The 21344-nt window shown below is 35.5% G+C and overlaps 1 protein-coding gene across 1 annotated transcript; it reads right to left on the bottom strand.

The window, feature by feature from the left end:
• Positions 1-2889: 2889 nt before the first annotated feature.
• LOC128205934 (uncharacterized) lies at positions 2890-4314 on the bottom strand. The gene has a single exon (XM_052907998.1). It carries the CDS (start codon positions 4312-4314, stop codon positions 2890-2892), a length of 1425 nt encoding a protein of 474 aa, XP_052763958.1.
• Positions 4315-21344: the final 17030 nt, after the last annotated feature.

Raw genomic sequence — 21344 nt, 5'->3', positions numbered from 1 at the left:
TATATGTTATTTTCATTATATTCTTAAAATTTTCTTGATGCCTTATCGTTCTACTTTGATATATTTTTAGACTTTTTTGCAATGTTTTATATTTGATAACAACAAAACCGTAGGTCGAATAGCCATTTAATTCATTCGTGCGCTCTGAAAGGTTTATATTAATATCTAAGTAAAAACCGTAATATGGCCTGTAGGTCTATGTTTCAACTTACAAATTAAACGATGCAGATCAATCTTGAATGATACCGCTTGCTGAGTATCTCTTGTTAATACTATTGGGCCTCAACAGCACCCAAACCCCAAAACACAAAAAACAACAAAAAGGGACTGGAGGCCTGGACTTGAGCAAACGGATGCTCCTTGTCGTCCCTTGTCTCTGTGAGCTCAAGGGTCTTATACAGCTCTAGACAAATGTGGGATTTTGTTCATGTTTTAAGAGGTTTTCGTTGTCTTGATTAAACCGTCTTTTATTTAATGCTTGTGTTTTTGCGACAATAATGCGACATCGGTAGTGTTAGTTTTTTTAAAAATGTTTTCGTTTAGAATAAGTCCCGGTTTATTATTCTCCAATTAAATGTTCAGTGTTTGTGAAGCCTAGTTTTGTGTAGGAGCATATGGTTTTGAGTGAATATTTCCGCATACGTTACATTCTTGCAAACGCTTTTCGACATTTAAGAATGCGAGTCAGGTTTATAGCTCACCTGAGATTTTTCCATCGCTAACCAACCGCCCGTTTGTTTTGTCAAATATTACTTCAAACAACAGTTTTTCCAAATACATTGTTGCATTATACAGTTGTCCTCCACCATCTTTTTTTTATAAAACATTTCCTGTAGATAACACTTGCCATGGCCTGGGGTTTTCCTATTAATGTATACACCATATAGGTTTTTTTTTAAATCTAGCTTTCTAAAACCATATGGCTGAGTCTGTTGATTTTGGTGTTGTTTTGTAGCCATTTTGTTCAAATTATTTCCCTGGGTTCAAAGCTACACCAACCACTTCTTACCTTCTTTTTTATTTCTGAAGCTACAGCAATGTAATTTGTACCATTTTACTGTTTTAAAAACAAAAATCAATGTTGTCCTTGGATAGACTTGTTTGTTACCTTTCGGTCTACTTTCTTATTTTTTCTTGAATTTGTGAACACGCTCTGTACGGGCTACTGTTTTATTTGAAAGGGAGAAAGCTTAAATTTCCTTGACCTATTTAGGTGTGACCGTTTGATCAAATGTATCTCACTTGATAGTGAGACCGGGCTTAAAGTTTAAACAGTTAAAACCATCAAATTGTTATTTTCAATGGAGTAACCATTTTATTACTGATTAATCTCTATAAACCACCTAAAAGCATATCATAATAATCTATATTTTTTACCCATTTACTTTGTTCGATTGATACTTTATACATGTAGTTTGTGAGATCATTCTAAAGTGAATATGTTTTGTTGTTGTTAATCTTGCATATCAGATTATTGTGAATGTTTTACAATGTTCATAGTCGAATAAGTCCATTTGATCTTCGTTTAATATACGTTGCATTCTCATGTAATATATTTCTTTAAAGGTATCCGATGAACATTTATGTGGATTTTAATGCTTGGTAACCATCCAGTTGCGTAGCTACATATAGAACTTGTAGGCCCGGGCCTACAATATTTTTTGGAAAACTTGAATAACTCAAAAATGCAGCAAAAACTACTCAAACGCTTTGAACAACTCAAAGGTCTGCTTTATTTTAACGAAATCAATTTCGGTGCTCTTATTTTTAAATTACGTGCAGGGTGTTTTCCTTGGTTTTATTGTAATCATTGCAATTGTAATGTATAATTGCGTGTGTGTAATATGAATATAAAACTCTACAAACTCACATAGAATCATCGGGCCTACAAGCTTTTTAGACCCTAGCTACGCCCCTGCCATCTTTATTATAATAACAGTGTTCTATTTTGAAAAAATATAGCAGAGAACGACAAAGGGTATTATATACTTTTTTTATTTTATCAACTTTTTGTAAGTGTCTCCGGATTGTTTTTCTTAATAGAACTGACATATAATAAATAACATGACTATGTCTGATTTAACTGTTTTGTTTTCAACTATGGCTATTCTGTATATCTTTGAGACTTTCGAAATACATTGAAATTAACGTTACGGAAGTCCTATTTCAAAGGATACGTTGAAGCTTTAAACTGTATATACTATATTCTTATTTTGTATTTAGAATTAAACATTATACAAACATGTACAGTTAAAATACTATCAGACAGGGCAAACGATTTTTTATTAAATTTCTTTATAAGTTACATCAAATTACTGCAACATAAGATCACGGACATATAAAACTTGATTCTGAAAATCATCATCATCATCATCATCATCATCATCATCATCATCATCATCATCATCATCATCATCATCATTCATTCTCCTTAGAACTATTTAAAAAGACCGATTTGACTATTAACATTAACTTGATCGCTGCGCGTATATCCATGACAACCACGTGCTATAGCATATCCATACGCAATTATTTTCACTAAGCAAAAAAGCGTTCCAGCAAAAAATACATTTTTACTTAATTTTGTTTAACTGAGGTGGGAGAAAAAGCATCTACCATAGCCGCTCGTAAACCTCGTTTCCGCAAAACACCCTACGCTCGGGTCGGAATGAACCCATCTTACACTCTCGGCCATGGAAGATACTTATAATCTTATATAAGCAGCCATACAAGATAATTCATTGATATTGCTTCAGGAACAAAATAATTTCATAACAAAAAGAAACTGATTACGAATCTTTTCACAAATTCTGTCCCAAAAAGTTCTATATATTTTTGTACTAAATTATTCAATACGCGTAATTATCACTTAACTTGACGAAAACATGTTCAGTGTATTATTCTAAACAGTTTTAGATTTGTCCAACCAATTCCAATGTTGGTCACGGCCATTCTGGAGCCGTCCCTAGAGACGGCTACACTGCGCGGGTACCTCATGTCGACGTCATATGACTCCAATATGTCTCCGCCGGGCGATATCTTGATGATGGTGTTTGTGTTCTCACTGCAGACGTACACGGAATCATCGGGCCCAACACTGACACCTCTCGGTTCCCTTATTCGGCTATCTGTGATCTCAGTGATTTTGCCGGTCACAGTGTTGAACGTGTAAACTGTGTTAGCATATCTGTCCGTAAAAACAAGCAAGTCCCGGGATGGTATGTAGGCACATTTGCTTTCGTCAATCTTATACGTCTTCAAAGGAAACCTAACATTCTCAAAGTCGCTCCTCTGGCCGTTCACGTTGATCATCTTTGCAGGCAGTGGATCATCACAGGTGCTCACTACGAAAGTATGGTTGTTCAGAGGACAGATAGAGTCGCAGTAGGTGGCCATGTTCAGTGTCTTCATCGGTGTGATTGTGTTGTCAATTCCAACTGTCAGAAGGCAGATGGTTCGGTCATTTACAGTCACTGCAATATTGTCATCAGAGTAAGAGGTTACGTCCCTAGGATAGTTCTTAAATTTATAAAAAGCGTCGAATCTCTTTAGTGAGTCACTCAAGATGAAGCATTTCCAGTTACAGTTATCAACGGCGATGATCCTCCCGTCCGGCAGGAAGTCCATCCCAGTCATATACGGCTGATACTTGTCGTCCCCTGTCTTCATGAGGTCCATGGTCTTCAACAGCGTTAGCGTCGGCCTTTGGTGAACATTGTTTACGCTTGTAGTGTCTCCATTTAATGATATTGGTTTTGGCTCTTGTGTTTTCTTTCGTGAAAATATTGCGACATCAGTAGTTTTTATTTTTGAAAGGTTTTTGTCGAGTTTAAGTCCCATATTGACGGTGTAATCATTATCCAATAAAGTGTTCAGTGTTTGTAATGCATTGTCTTGCGTCATTTTTAGAATGTGGTTTAGAATGAATATTTCCGATTCCTTTCCATTCCCGTGAACGCTATCTAACATTGCCAAAAGCTTGTCAAGTTCTTTCTTCAAGGTTTCAGCCGTAATTCTCCTCGTATTTAGACGTTCTTCTTCCTGTTTGATACAGTCAGTCATTTCCCTGACAAATCTCTCCTTAGCTTTCTCAATTTTCTTTAATAAGGTTTGATTGAAATCATCAACTTCTTTTACTAGTTCTTCCGCTCTCGAAACGTTGTTCATTTGATCATCTTTGCATTTCATGATGACTTCTGATGCAGTTATAATGGATGTGCGTATATTTTTCCTTTCATCATCTTTCGAATGTTTTGCTGCCATCGCTATTTCCTGGATGTTGTCGCATCTAGGATGTTGGGAGAAGACACACATTTCGCAACACAACTCTTCGTGATCATCACAGTAAAAAATGAGCGTGCGTTTATGTTCGTAACACTGATCCAGTCTCCTCACACTCATTATTTATAGGGCAGGTTTAAAGTCACAAATTATTGTAGTTTCGATTTAGTAATGTTCATTATGCACTGTCCTGTTTGTTTGTAAATATGACCTATATGCGTAATGTTGACCTAATCAATTTCCTTTTAAATTATGAAAGAAGAGAAGAATTAATAAAACACCAATTAAATTTTAAACACTAAACAGTTTCAAATCCTATGGATAAAGTAAACAATGATAAAAGTACATCACTGTTAGCATGGTAAAATAGTTAAGCTTGATGAGTCACTGACAAGCTGATAAGATCTGTATACAGGTCATACCCACTGATTGAAACCTGGAGACAATGTTAGTACCAGCTGATACACACAAATTGACTTAGAGGTGTAAAAGATTTTAATAGAAACCCAACATATATATATCGGCAGGGAAAACATTTTCATATGGAAAATTATTGAAATGTTGTAGTAAACAAGGGAGAAGAAATTAAGTCAAACAAATATGAAAAATAATGGATATGAACTTAAATTGTTAAAAGTAACAGAAAAAGAAAGAATGCTTCAAAAGGATGGACCCTATAACAGTATTGTAACAAAGTCCAAATTTCATAATTATTACATTTTATTTTAAAGCGAGTTTGATGTAATGTAAGGGAGAAAACAAGCAAATCAGCTTTGATGTTTTTGACAGAGTTGTCTTTCTTAGTAATTTTAAAATATAATTGCTATGTGGTCATCTGTGACTATAATCCCTATCTAAGTATTTAGTAAGTTGGAAACATGATAGTTATAATATTTTTGAAAGGTCAAGATAGTTATTCAACCTTGCATGTTAATATTATAAGTAATATTAATAAAACCACTTCTTTTAGATTTGCGGCACCAGTTGAATGTATGTGTCAGGGAGAATATAAAGGCAGTTTGGCCTATATGTGTTGAGTTGGATTATATGTAATGTGATGTGAAATGTGTTTGTACCTGTTTTGTATATAATAATAATAATAATAATAATAATAATAATAATAATAATAATAATAATAATAATAATAATAATAATAACAATAATAATAATAATATCTTTATTTAGAGAAGGTATAAACACATTATGACATAGTTACAGGTTCAACCATAACAACATTATATTTACAATGTGGACGTCTATGAAGAAAAACAAACAAACAAAAACAAAATGCATTTGGTAAATCATAAAACATCTGCATCGCACTAAGTCTTATCCATTCCTATACAAGAACTTTTGATGTTTTGAATATAAATATTCTATACAAATCATGTTTAATTAACATAACAATTATTTCAATATACATCATGTACACGCCGACAGACACTCAATAAAACTAAATCTTGTTTTGAAGTTGATCTTAGAGAACAGTGTTCATTATTTGCAAAGATTAGCAATTCAGACATATACATCGGAGCCTTTCCATTAAGGGTATTATAGACAAGGGCTGCACGGTGATATTTACACCTGTCTGTTAACGTTAGCCACTGAAGTTCTTGTAACAATCCGTTTGAAGATGATCGTTTAGGAATTTTAAGAATGATTTTTGCAGCCCTATTTTGCAAGGATTTAACTTTATGTAAGTAACTTGAGTTTCCTTTGCCCCAAGTATGACAACAATAATCTAAAATTGGAAGGATATATGCATGGTAAAACAATCATTTCATCTCATCATTGAGGTAGAACAATAGACGTTTCAAAAGTGAGATTTTACAGTTGAATTTTTTTGCAAACCATTTCTTTTTGTTATTAATTATAATTGATGTTTGTATTGTTTTAATATGATTATATTATTTAATAGTATGGCCGCTAGAAAATAGTATTAATTATGAGGTATATTGATTCTCAAAGTATTATAGAAAATATACTGAATTAATTGTTAACTCTTGTGTGATATGCTTAAGTTGATGTTTATATACTTTCAGAGCTGTGGATTTATAGTATATGTAATAAAAGCCCCTAAAGACTTCCGATTTTTTTATATCTTTATAAGAGTCTCGTCCATATACATACTAAAAGTTACATGCAACACATAAAACAAATAATTATATGGCCATTCTATTAGAATTACAGGAGACTATTTGACAAATACACAGAACATATTAATACAAAATAAAATACAGACTTGTTTTAAAATATGTGACTGATACTGACTGGTAAAAAAAACCCAACAACAACAACTGTACTTACAAATTAAACACTAATATGCCACACAAACAATTTTCTTCCATCAATGAGCATAAGATTTGCTTTAAGAGCCCATAGAAAAAAGTGAAACAACCGACTTAATACTGACAGAAGCTCCAAGAAACACTAAAACAAGCAGGTGAAATTGAATTTACCGACCATTATATAGGAAGTTCATTTAATAACAAGGAACCAATATCATTTGTGTGACCTATTAGAATATCACAAAGTACAATAAGTAAACATCTACATACTTTAAAGTATATACATGAACGCGATGACTATTTACACAGATAAAACTGTCTTCTCTTTAAAATCAAATTACAGGTTTTGGCAGCAAGTCGTAGCAATGCAGAATTACAGAGTATAAATTTCAACTTTTCAGTATTACTCATAGTTAGAAATAAGTTATCAGTTTCAATGGCCTTAGCAAACAACGTAACACGGTTATCATCATATGCTCTACACTCAAGGATAGCATGAGACTCGTTTTCTACAGTATCACAAAAAGGGCTTTTCTAGCTTCAACCGGTAAGTTTTCATATCTGCCAGTTTCAATTCGTAGAGGAGCGACACCACATCTAAATTTACTCAGTGCCGACCTATGCTATTTTACAGTACTTTTCTGTACCAAATTCAGTTTTCAACAAACAGTATGTACGCAATTTGTTGCGCCCTCTACCTGATGTACCAACTGTACTATTAATCTGAGCCAAACAGCCGGGCGTAAACTGATGCAGCAACAACTCCTCTACTTTACTTAAAATAGCATGTTTAGGTATAACGATTTCAATACTGCAATAAATATCCAGGTTCAGAGAACACAGTTTCTGCTTAACTAAATAAAACCAGCTACGACATGAGTTACTCCCCCTTGTACCAGCCCAGAGTGCAATACTTTTTTTGAGCCGTGACAAACCAAGGTTGGAAGGGCGAGACCAGTAGGTACATATAGATTTCCACTGTCGGACTTCTAATGGCAACCACCCCATTTCCCCCATAACTGCAGCATTGGTAGTATATTTACCCACACCAAGGAAAAACCGCATGGCTCTGTTAAATACAGCATTTATACAGGAAAAGGACTTATTACCATATATAGCTATCCCATAATTAATAACAGGCCACACAACAGAATCAAAAAGCTTAGTGAATACATCAAAGGGACCCCCCCCCCCCCAATTAACTTGCACTTGGCAATAACCAGGCCCAATGCCCGGCTTGCACTCTGAGCTACTGCCTTGGCGGTAATATTCCAGTCTAAGAACTCATGCAGAACTAAACCAAGATATGTGTATCTCTCAACAACACCAATAGTATTTTGACCACATTTGAAAATTGTACTTGTTCTTTCATGAGCCTTTGGTCTAAAATGAACAACACTGCTTTTACTACAGTTAATCTCCATGTCATTCATACAACACCAGTCATATAAGGCACTTAATAAAAACTGCATATCAGCTGAATTTTCAGTTAACAAAACAATATCATCTGCGTATAACCTAATACATATACATTCGTTGTCGATTGTTACACCTTTACCAAATGATTTCAAATATACAGCAAGATCATTGATGCACATGTTAAACAACAGTGGAGACAAAATACAACCTTGACGGAGACCGCAGTGTGTCTCAAACCAATCAGTTTTATAACCGTTAATTCTTACACAAGATAGAACAGATGAATAAATTGACTTAACAGCTATCAACATTTTACCTGACACGCCACAGTCGCTAAGCCGAGCCTAAAGTTTATCTCTGTTAATAAAATCGTACGCTTTACGAAAGTCAATAAAGGAGCAGAATGTACTTAATTTCTTTTTTCTCCTAGTATCAATGAGAGAGGTTAAAGATAAAATATGGTCAGTGGTGCTCCTATGTTTCCGAAAGCCGTTCTGTTCATCAACAAGCAGATTATTCGACTCCACCCAACCACTGAGGCGTGCATTTAAAATATTACAATACAGCTTGTATATGACGGAAGCAAGTGCAATGCCTCTGTAAGACACAGGATCTCTAGGATCAGTGGCTGAAGACTTTGGGATTGGGTTTATAATCGATTTACTCCAAATAGACGGAACAATTCCCTTATTATAACAGATATTGAAGAAAACATGTAAAAACATAACCGAAGTGTCATTTTTAATAATTTCTGCCGGGAGTTGATCTATACCACAAGATTGACCGGATTTCGCATTATCAACTGCTTTCTTAACCTCCATTACACTTATACGATTGTTGAAAAAGGATATATGTTCATTGTTATTAATGTAATCGTTAACAACCGTTGGGGTATCAGTAAACCTCGAGTTATTAAACAAAGAGCTATAATCTGACTTCCATTTATCTAATACATCTGTCAAATGATTGGAAATGTTGCCATTATCCAACACCACTTCCATTGGAATCTGCTTATGCTTCGAGTGGCCGACACCCACTTTACCAATAGATTTCCAGAAACGACTTTGGTCTACATTGCAGTCATTTAAAAGTTCTTGTTGCATTGAAAACCAATACATACGTTTCGACCGCTGAACTTCTCTATCAAATATTTTACGACTCTGAACATAAACAGATTTCAATCGAAGTTTACCATTTCTGTCTGGACAGGCTAACCAACACTTCTCATTATCACATACATTGTACCATAACTCAGATAGCCGTTCATTACATCACGATATACCATTACGGAACCTCTTCATGTTCCTGCGTGAACTAAAATGTACAGATCTATATGGAATGTGACTATACATATTCTGTTTAACTAACATACACCAATCTTGGTAAACAATGTCAATATCATTCTGGGTTTGCAAACCCTGTTCTAATTTATCGATAGCATAATTTATATTTGACAAAGTATTGGTATCAGACATAAAAGAACTATCAATGTTACAAAGATCAAATTTATCAAAAGACTAGAACTCCGCGAGTCGGATGTGTCGCCTGACGAATTATTTACTGTCGACATTATAGCTGTTAGATTGGCATTTTATTCATTTATAGACAATGATGTTGCCATTTAACTTTCAAGTGTAGGTAGCATTTGAACCCTCAATCAGATATACCTACGGAATAAGTTTCAGGTTGAAACCTCCTATAGTTTACGAGATATGCCACGGACAAAACCTAAGCAAGAAAATTAACAAAGGGCAATAACTCTAAAAATATGGCATCAAGAGTAACGGTTCTTGTGCACTGCACTTGCCCTCAATGAGATCTATCTAGCTATGAACTTTCAAGTTGATACCTCTTATATTCTTCAAGATATGCCCCGGACAAAACTTTAAGCATGACAATTAACAAAGGGCAATAACTTTAAAACTAAGAAAGCAAGAGTTACTATTATTGTGCACTGCACTTGCCCTCAATGAGATATATCTAGCTATGAAGTTTCAAGTTGATACCTCTTATATTCTTCAAGATATGCCCCGGACAAATCTTTAAGCATGAAAATTAACAAAGGGCAATAACTTTAAAACTAAGAAAGCAAGAGTTACTGTTATTGTGCACGTCACTTGCCCTCAAGGAGATCTGTCTAGCTATGAAGTTTCAAGTTGATACCTCTTATATTCTTCAAGATATGCCCCGGACAAAACTTTAAGCATGAAAATTAACAAAGGGCAATAATTTTAAAACTAAGAAAGCAAGAGTAACAGTTCTTGTGCACTGCACTTGCCCTCAATTAGATCTATGCACATATGAAGTTTCAAGTTGATACCACTAATAGTTTAGGAGATATACCCCGGACAAGCGAAAATGGGACGCGGACGCCGCCGCCGCCGACGCCGCCGCCGACACCGCCGCCGCCGCCGCCACCGACGCCGCCGACAAAAGTAACCCCTATATGTCGTCTTTTCAGGCGACACAAAAAGGTACCATCATTTCCATGTGTTTCATGTATAATAAAATTATGTTCAACGTCAATGTTCCAAGACAAAACAGAATGATCAGGCACCGAAGTAGGCACAAAACTATGTGAAAGTGCAGCTGTATTAATAACATCACATGTTCTATAGACATTAAATTTTGTAAATCTGTGTAAACTTTCATGACTAACTATACAATAATCTACTACAGCAGATCCTTTCATAGAGACAGAGGTAAAATCATTACTTTCAAAATTTCTACCATTTAACATGCACATATTTGTGTTGATTAGAAATTCAATTAAAAGTTCGCCATAAAAATTTGTCTTAAAATCAACAACGTCCATTTCCTGGACTTGATCAACTCCAGAAATGTAATCGTCCAAATTTCCACATCTACTATTAAAGTCTCCACACACAAAAAGGAGACCATTATTTTGATATGAATAAATATCTGTTAACAAATTATCAAATAAACTGTTAACATCAAAATACCTTGATGAATTTTCAGGAGGTAAATAGCACACACAGGGTAAAATGACATAGTTATTATCTAATTTATCAACCAATTTAAGCCAGAGTATGCCTTCAATGTTATTATTTAAAACATTTATATGGAAGCTATTACATTAATCATTTTTGACAAAAAAGCCAACTCCTCTGGAACCCGTCCTAGCATTGCGGTGGATGTCTCTTCGATTGTGACCAAACCACTGGTAACCATCAAGGTGAATTGTGTCGTCTTCTAAAAGATGAGTCTCAGTAGTGGCTAAAATGTCAAAGTCAAGGTATTGAGCACATGTTAATCTTAAAATAGAGTTATCAGTATTACTATTTACACTCCACCCCCCCTAATGTTCCAAAACCACACTGATAACTAACGCCTGTTAAAAGATCTACCCCCCCCCCCTGTAATTATCTCCACGACCACGCCCCCCAAAACGACTGCCACTTCTTCTGGAACGATCACCGGAACCACTATGCCCTGAATCCTGCGAACGCTCTCTTCCATTGTGGCTCACACCAGAACTCCCATCCCTGCTGCCGTAGGAGCCACCAGCGCTACGCCCACCTCTGTCCTGTGAGGAACTCTACCGGGTACTGCCTGATTTACTGAATGGACGGTTACTCTCACAAACAACTCGTGACCCTTTGATGCACAAATTATTGTCTTTCATAGCATTTATCACTGTTCGAAAGTTGCTCATCATTTTCCTTTCTGCTAGTGGTTGATCATTAGCCAGATAGACATCCCGATACATAACACTGTCTTTCAGGATTTTCTTGTCCTTCATAACCTTACTTTTCTCCTCCGTATTCTTGAAAGATGCTATAACCACTCCTGGTTTAGTAACATGTGGGGATTCCTTACGTTCTGCCTTAGCCACTGATACACCCCGAATTTTTAGGCCATCACGAATTAAATTGTTAACTTTTGTAACTGTGCTTTCACTGCCATTTTCAGAAAGGTTTCTAATCACCACATTCAATGCCACATCGGACTGGCTATTCCCACTCACACGCACTTCAGACAGAGATTCTACCTTTGCATGCAGTTCATACATATCTGCATCAATATCTGCTCTTAAAGTTTCTCTGAAATCAACCAGCTGTTCATCAACTGAATTTCTCATACGGTTTCCGACGTATATCCAACTACACTGAACCCTAACTGCTGAGTTAGACCGTTATAATAGTTGTGGCCATAAGAAACCACCCTATTACAATATTATTATTTTTTAATATTTTTAGAAATGGGATTCTGAAGAGGAATTGAATTGTTTTCACATCAAAGCCAAATCTAACTATATCAAAAGGCGCGAAATGTTATTAAGAAATTTACAAGTATGCACAATTGTAATGAATGTACACAAAACGAAAGATAAAGACTGAATAACAGCTAAGCAATGACATGCACTTACTCACCAATTAGAAAAGCTATAAGAAAGAATGTTTAAAAATGTTGGGAATAAATTCAAAATAGCCCGAAAAATTGGAAAAGTAAAAAAAACAAAATGAAAAAAAAACAAAATTACAAACAATGTTTTACAATGAACTCAGAAGATTTTGAATGTCAAACTCATATGAATATTGAATCAAAAATACTAATGGTAAATTGGAAACTAAATATTACGTTAAATTCCTGTTTATTTTTTATTTTTAAGCAAATGGCACGAAAACGGGATGCAAAATAATCAACTGTGCACGAATTCATAATAGCGCTCAACACTCAAAACGTCAACGATATTGCAATACAAAACTAAGTCTAATGAAACAGGTCATTCAATAATAATAACAAACACAGAAAAAAACTCAGAATTTGCATAAACAATAGAATCGATAAAACGAACCAAAATAACGCATAAACACGGATACAATAATGATCAATTTCCAAATTTGATTTAATAATCTTTTTCTTTTAAAGTAAACAGTAAATAACTCGAAGTGTTACCAGAAACAGATTTTCACGAAATTTACGAATAACGAAATGAAAGTAGAATATGCAACCAAAAAATATCAATAAAGCACTTAAAGTTGACAGACTTAAATTATCAGTAATTTGGGTCAAAGTAGTCTTTGAGAAATAAAATCAAACTCAGTTAATAAAAATATAAGATAGTAATAAGTTGAAAATGTACTTACATTAACTTATGACAAATTTGAACAAAATCAAAACAAATTTTACACAATAGACACAAACCAGACTTACAATACACAGATATTTCCGCCGTAATTAGCAGTTGAAAATTCACAGGTCACACTCACGGCTGACTTTCACGTGTAACATGAACTCAGTCAATGTTTATGGTATATCGATCGCACTCTGTGGACCAATATTCAAGAAGGTAGGTTTCGTTTGTCTTGACGGTGTGGGGTTTCACAACCACACACGAGCAAACAGGATTCGGGTTCTTTTGTTTTGTTTCAAAAACACTATTTAAAAACTTGTCAAATACATACATATATATGCATTACTACACAATTAATTTATTATAATCAATTCAAGCAATATAATATTACAAAGTAATAACATGTGGCCTAAAATGATCCACGTGGCATGCACGTGGAAGACAAATCTCAAATATTTCAAAATTTGTAATAAATTGTTAAGGTAATACTATAATATTAGAAATGTAACTGTGCTTACCAGACACACCTTTGTTAAAAAAGTGTATAAAACACATTTATTAAATGATTGAAATATATTTAAAATTCTGAAACTGCTTCACAAACCAACTTGCGTCCAGAAGAGCGTAAAACATCCGAAAGTAATAAAGGGGTGTATAATTGAGAGTCAAGGAGTCTTGGTGTCTGAGTGACTTTCATCCAATTGCAAACTAGCATTCACAAATACAACACATATGACTGGACAAGGGACAAGAAGAGAGCTTGAACACATGGTGGACAGGCATATATACATATGGAAAACAATACCAATAGTACCATGAAGTCAAGTGGCTTTGACAGGTATCATATGCAGTGCAGGTTGTCATGTAACATGTATAAATGTAAATATTACTGCAATTTAGGTATAAGTTGGGGAATAGTACATGTGTTTACAGCAATTTGTATTGTATCGCGAGTGTATTATTAGGCCTTGAGTTTTTTTGCCTCTCAGCAGGGTTATCGTAAATAATGGTGGCATGTTTTGTATTATATCGTGAGTGTAAACTAGGACTTGATCCTTGTGTCTTTTAGCAGGGACACAGTAAATAATTCAGTCATGTGTTGTACTATAACTTGACTTGATCCTTGTGTCTTTTAGCAGGGACACAGTAAATAATTCAGTCATGTGTTGTATTATATCGTGGGTGTATATTAGTCCTTTAACTTTTTGCCTAAGCAGGGTTATCATAAATAATGATGGCATGTGTTGTTTTGCATCGTTAGTGTATATTAGGCCTTGAACCTTGTATCTCTCAATAGAGTCATGGTGAATAATGGTGGCATGACTTTTTGTGTTGTATTTTATCGTGTGAGTATGTTAGGCCTTGAAATATTTGCCTCTCAACAGGGTCACCTTAAATAATGGTGGCATGTGTTTTGTGTCGTGCGTGTAGGTTAGTCCTTGAACGTTGTGTATCTCAACAGGGTCCCGTAAATTCTGCTGGCATGTGCTGTATTGTATCGTGAGTAAATGTCTGACCTTGAACTTGTGTCTCTTTACAGGGTCACCGTAAACAATTGCGGAATGTGTTGTATTGTATTGTGAGTGTATATTAGGACTTGAACCTTTTGTATCTAAACAGGGTTGTCGTAAATAATGGTGGCGTGTTGTGTATTGTATTGTTAGCGTATACTAGGCCTTAGACCTTGTGTCTCTCAATAGAGTCTTGGTAAATAATTGTGGAATGTTTTGTAAATGATTGTGAGGCTATATTAGGCCTTGGACATTGTGTCTCTCAACAGGGTCATCTTATTTTGTTTAAGCTACTTTGCTTATTCTTCATTGAAGATTCTGCTAATAAAAATCTAATTTGAAAATCTGAAACGTGTTCTTAATTTCTTTTCTTAGATAATAGTTGTATGAGTATTTTTAATGTTTCCATTCCCAACAGCGTCAACGCCCAGATGTCAAGACCAATTTTAAATCCTTTACGGAAAGGGGTTGCTAAGAACAAATAGTGGCTACGACAACGCAGGTGTTAGGTTTGGCAATGGAAGTGTTGGTTGTAGCAATAATGGAGATGGTTATGATAATGATAGTTGTGGTTTTGGCAATGGTAGTCTTGGTTTTAGGAATGGCAGTTCTATTTGTTGCAAAAAATAGAGTTGGTGAAAGCAATGATAATGATGGTTTAAGGAATGGTATGGCTGGTTATTGCAATAGTAACATTGATTGTGGCTATGGAACGGTTGCTTGTATGAACGGACGGGTTGGTTGAGGCAATGGTTTTGTTGATTGTAGTAATGGTACTGATGGTTGTAACAATGGTTTGGTTGAGTGTAGTAATGGTAGTGTTAGTCGTAGCAATGGCGAGCTTGTTTTTTTTGTTATTGAAGGGTTGGTTATAGCAATGTTAGGGTCGGTTGTTGTTATTGTAGAGTTGGTAACAGCAATGCTAGGTTTTTCTTTCAGAAATGGCTGTGTTTGTTGTTTCAATGGTAGAGCTAGTTATAAAATCGGTTTGGTTGATTAATCAATGGTAGGTTTGGTAATAATAATGTTAGTGCTGGCTGTAGCAATACTTGTGTTTGTTGTAACAACGGCACGGTTAGTTATAGCAATAGTAAGGTTAGTTAAAGTATAGGTAGTATAGGGGAAGCAATACTAGTACTATTAGTTTGCAATTGTACTGTTGGCTTTAGTAATAATACTGCACTGTTATGTTTTATTGTGGCTATGAGACAGTAAGTTGTTGCAACGGAAGGCTTAGTTGTGGCAAAGATAGGTGTTTGGATGTAATGGTAATTTTGGTTTGAAAAACCGGAATAGTTTGTTGAAGCAATGGTCGTGTTTATTGTAGCAATTGTTGGGTTGGTTATAGATATGAAAGTGTTTTGACCAAGGACACAAGGTCGAAGCTTTGGCCTGAATACATGCTACTGCGATCATTCCACGTCAAGCAACACGTTAATGTGGCCTACGGTGACGGCAGCGAGCAAAACGATTATAGGCGCACCGTGCACAACCTTTTTCCCAATTGGCACTGACAAGCCACAACGTCTCATTCACGTACCATTATGTTTTGTTCAGGAAATGCAACCGACACCTATTTTAAAACAGTATATTTTTGCATATTACCATCAATAATGTATGTTTTTTTTCTCATTTATTTTTACACAGAGTACAAAACAAAACATATATGTATGTAGCAAGGTGCATGTTTCAGTATTTTATCAGTTTGTGTGTATGGTATGGTTCTATATCGTATATTGTCTTGTATTGTTTGTGTATTTGTTGAATCGTGGTGTTTAGTGTTGTGCTACGTGGTTATTGTCCTCTTTGCGTTACTGTTCGTCAATGTCCGTCGATGTTTGAGTGCGTCAGAGCGTAAATACTGGTTATGCGGATTTGTCTATATTTATAAGAGTGATTGATTGGTTCATAATGCTTTTTCCCTTTTTCCCGCTTTATTGCAACGCCCTTATTTACATAGACACATAAATCATTCCATTCTGAATCGTCATCGACGCATGTCAAGACTGCAATTGTATCAGTTGTTACTCATTTATTTAATATTCGCTCTTATCTTTGAGCTGAAATTTTTAAGTTGTTTCATATATAATTATTATTAAGACGTGCCTGGTAAGTTTATTACTCATAATTCTTAGAATATTTTATGTATTTAACCGCGAAGTCTCCCTTGATATATGTACCGATCACTGTCCATTGGCTTTGTATTTTATGTTATTAGTAATATGATTAGCATATACTTTTATATATTTTATTTCGTTTAACAGTGCGATTTGCGATTTAGTTCTTTTTTTCAATATCAAATACTGTCTGTATGAGTTGAAAGTCGGAAGAGTGTTTTTATAATCATACAAAATATATAAAATTTCATTAACACAATAAAGAAATCATAATATGAATTGATTGCGACAGAAGTCACAAATAGGAATTGATTTTATTTTACATTTATACAGATATTTATTTGTCGGTATTATTCTTTATTAAAAAATAATACTGAAAACTGCGCAGACACGTGTCTATTGTAGTGATATATGTTGCCTGTAAATTGACTTCAATTTTTTGTCGTCATCTAAACCGTTACCGCCAGGTGTCAATTCGGTTTCATAAAAATAGATGGAAAGGTTAATCTCTTTATCATATGTTAATAACGGCCCTAAGGCTTGAATAATAATTATCAAATGATCTGCCTTCTGATAAACTCATATATTACTTGGTGCCATCGAAGATCAATCAGCAACGGCCAAGATCAACCGCTAATGGCTTATTTAATTACTGTCCAGAGATGAGCTGAATTACCTTGTTTACTAAAATCCTATCAAAGGGGTTTGGTCTAGTCCATTTTGATGCACTAGATATATTGATTGACAAGCTCCTTTTTGTTGCGATAGCCAGTAAGATACTTCGAGTAAGGTCACGCGAGGTTGAATGTATCACCTAATATCGTTAAACTATGAAGGACAATTAGGAAACACTTCTGAATGGTCAACTGCAATTGGGGTCAATTGCGAAATATAAAAACATTGATCCGGAGCTTAAGGGAGAGTTTTGGAGTCTGCTTCTCGTTAGGATAGTCGAGAATGTAACTGGGTTTAAATCTTCAGGTCTACGGACCGAGATCAGGCAGTGTGTCAGCTTAAGATCTCAGAGTCAGCTTTGCTCTTCTCTAATATATAAAATTAATTTGAACTAAGAAACAAATAATTGCTAACAACACAACTTGTATCATCGGACGTGGTTGTTTTGGCTTTGTAACTATACGATTGAACGGCTTAGTGTATAAGACGCAGTTTAATAGTAAGGGTGCTACACATTTAAAATGTTACCATCATTGCTCAAAGCTGCTAATAAATATTGCGCTTCGCCTACAATCTTATGTTATTCTTATTACTGCTGCAGGCTTTTGCACATAGGCAGAGTTGTGTTTACTATCATGAGATGTATATCGTGATTAAAGTACAAAACATTGAACAGTGTTTATATACACTTACCACGCATTTTCATAACATGATGTCAGAAGTAAATTCCACTGCTAGTGAGCATGGACATTCTAAGATAAAAAAGCAATATATTCAGTGCTACTGAATTTATTTCTCTGCACCACCGAAGTATACTTTAACTGATTACAAAATGAACAAATTTCATCCGCCGGATAATTTTGACATTTCATCACCGACCAAATTGGGAAGATTGAAGAAACCGTTTTAAACGTTAAAGGACAGCTACGAAATTGCACAAAGAAGACGAAGAGGTGCAAATTTCATGTATAATCCACTCTATGGGGAAAGACGCTGAACACTTGTTTAAAAGTTTTGGACTTTCGGCAAAGACATTTGATACCGGGTTGAAAAAATCAACGGACATTTTACACCAAAAAAGAACATAATTCATGAAAGAGCAAAGTTTCATTCTCGAAAACAAAAAAGGCGAATCGGTCGAGTCTTTCATCAGGAGTCTGTATGAGTTAGCTGAGAGCTGCGAGTTCAACGCTGCCGTAAAATTAGAACAAATCCGTGATGGCATAGTGGTCGGAATTCTCGACAAACAGTTGTCAGTGAAAATGCAATTAGAAGGCAATCTAACATTGGAACCCCCCCCCCCATCTCAATGGTAAGACAGAGCGAACTGGCTAAGGGACAAATTCGAGCACAATCGACTGGACCTGCCGAATTGGATGAGCTGAAAGGAGCCACATTTAATTCTGGTGGTGGTCGTGGCCAGCCGAAATCCAAACAATGTTATCGACTTTATCGACGTGATGAAGCTTTTATAATACCACACTGTTCTCGGTGTAATCGTAGGCATGGTTTGTCGGGAAAATGCCCAGCGAAGTCCCAGAAATGCCGGAAGTGTGGGAAATTTAATCATCTTGGAGTGTGCTGTAAAAGTGTTAGTGAATTACACGTGGTATCAAATATGGATTACATTAGCGACAACAAAAATAATGACCAAAACATTGAGTACTATTTAGAATCCATTAATTGTGACACGCACGAGGAAGATCCGTGGAAAATCAAACTGACACTTTGTAATTCAAATATTGTATTTAAAACTGATACAAGGACAGACGCTACAGTCATTTCTGAGTCCACATTCAAATCTTTGAAAAAGTGCCCAGCGCTAAAGCCTTCATTTTCGGTGCTTCGTGGTCCTGGTAGTCAAATTGTTAGCAAGGGTTACCTAATTGCTGATACGTACAGAGATGGTAAAAGTTTCTGTTTCGCGTATTCGTGTTCGCAGAAAATGAACAAAATAGTCTACTTAGTAGAGGAGCCGCGAAGGCTATGAATTTAGTACAGCGTTAAGGTGAAATGTCACAAAACATATTTGGAACCGCGGGTACCATGAAATGCGAGCCTGTTAGAATAAAGCTCAAACCAGGTGCACAGCCGTACAGTGTGAATACAGCGCGCCGCGTACCAATTCCACCATTGCCGAAGTGTCAAAAAGCACTAAAGGACATGCTAAATGACAGTGTCATAGATAAAGTAACGGAACCGACAAACTGGTGTGCAACGATTGTACAAGTAGCTAAGCTGAATGGAAATGTAAGAATATGTGTCGATCTAAAAAGTTAAGCAAATCCGTAAAACGCGAACGCTATATGATACCAAATCTTGATGTTTCACCGACACTTGTGAACATGACAGTCTTTTCAAAGTTAAGTTTGATGCAGCGAATGGTTTTGATCAGTTACCGCTTGATGGTAATAGCTCACGATTGACGACATTTATAACACCATTTGGTCGATATGCGTTCAAACGTGTACCGTTTGGGATCACGTCAGCTCCTGAAATATTTCAATGTTTGAGCTTTAAGATGGTCTGCGAGGTGTTAATGCCATTATGGATGACGTTGTCGTCTATGGTAAAGATGTTCAGGAACATGATATAAATTTGAGTAAAGTCCTGCAAAGGATCGAAAGTTTGGGACTAAAATTAAAAAAAAAGTTTGTTCAGACAGACCAAAATTGAATATTTTGGCCATACAATTAGTGATAAAGGGATGAGTGTTAATCCCAAAAAAGGTCCAAGTAGTGAAATACTTTAGTGCATCAAACAATATCGCGGAATTGAGACGCGTGATAGGGATGATTAATTATTTAGCCAGATACACTCCAAATTTGTCTACAGTCATGAGCCCGATGACTGATTTGTTGAAGTGTTGTATTATGACAGATCGAAACCTTTAGTTGTTGGCGCTGATAGAAACGGATTTGGTGGAGCACTGTTCGTTAAAGAAGGTTCGAATCTCAAGTCGGTAGAGTATTGTTCGAGAACGTTGTCTGATGCAGAAGAGATACGCGCAAATTAAAAAAAAAAAACATGACCGCCTAAGTGTGGGCATGCGAAACGTTTGAAAACTATCTGATAGGGCTAGATTAATTTGTTTTATTGACAGATTAGGACATTGACCAAGCACCTTTAAAATGACTTCACATGCGAATTAGAAAGTTTAATCCAATATGGTTGTGTCAGATACACCTTCTAGGACTCCATTGAATGAGTTTGATCAATTATTTGAGAATGAAGTGAATACATATATAGAAATGGTCACTGAAAATATTCCTTTAAGTGACATTCGACTACAGCAAATAAAACAGTCACAGCAAAACGATGAAAACATTCAAATGTTATTACGTACACAAAGCATGGATGGCCGGAAAAGGAAAACTTACTTACACAGGAAATAAAGCAGTACTTTCCAGCAAGAAATGATTATTCTGTGGCCAAAGGTTTACTGTTGTACAAGAATAATATTTTTGTACCAGACAAATTACATTTAGAAATTTTACAAAAATTGCATACAAGTCACATGGTGATTACTAAAAATAAGAACCAAGTTGGCCTAACATGTTGGTGGCCAGGAATATCCAAAGACATTGTGAAATTAATTTAAAACTGTCAAACTTGCAAAGAAAATAAACAAACACAAGGACGTGAACCATTGAAAACAATGCATTTGCCTAATGGGCCATGGGGGAAAATTGCCGCAGATATTTGCGAAGTTGAAATTTAACAGTTTCTGGTAGTAATGGATTAGTATTCCCGTAATCTTGAGATTGGATACTTACCGGGAGCAACAAGTGATGACGTGGTCGGAAAAATGTCAAACATGTTCTCACGTTGGGGCGACGCCACAGAGCTAGTGACCGATAACGGTATACCCTTCAAATCTGTTCACAAAGTTTATGGAAAAATATAATATGAAACACTCATTTTCATCCGCAAGATATCTGCAAGGAAATTCTCA

The sequence above is a fragment of the Mya arenaria genome, chromosome 10 (genome assembly GCF_026914265.1).
Source record: "Mya arenaria isolate MELC-2E11 chromosome 10, ASM2691426v1".
NCBI classification, from domain to species: Eukaryota; Metazoa; Mollusca; class Bivalvia; order Myida; family Myidae; genus Mya; species Mya arenaria.
The sequence above is the reverse complement of the archived record's forward strand: the minus strand, read 5'-3'. Positions and strand labels throughout refer to the sequence as shown.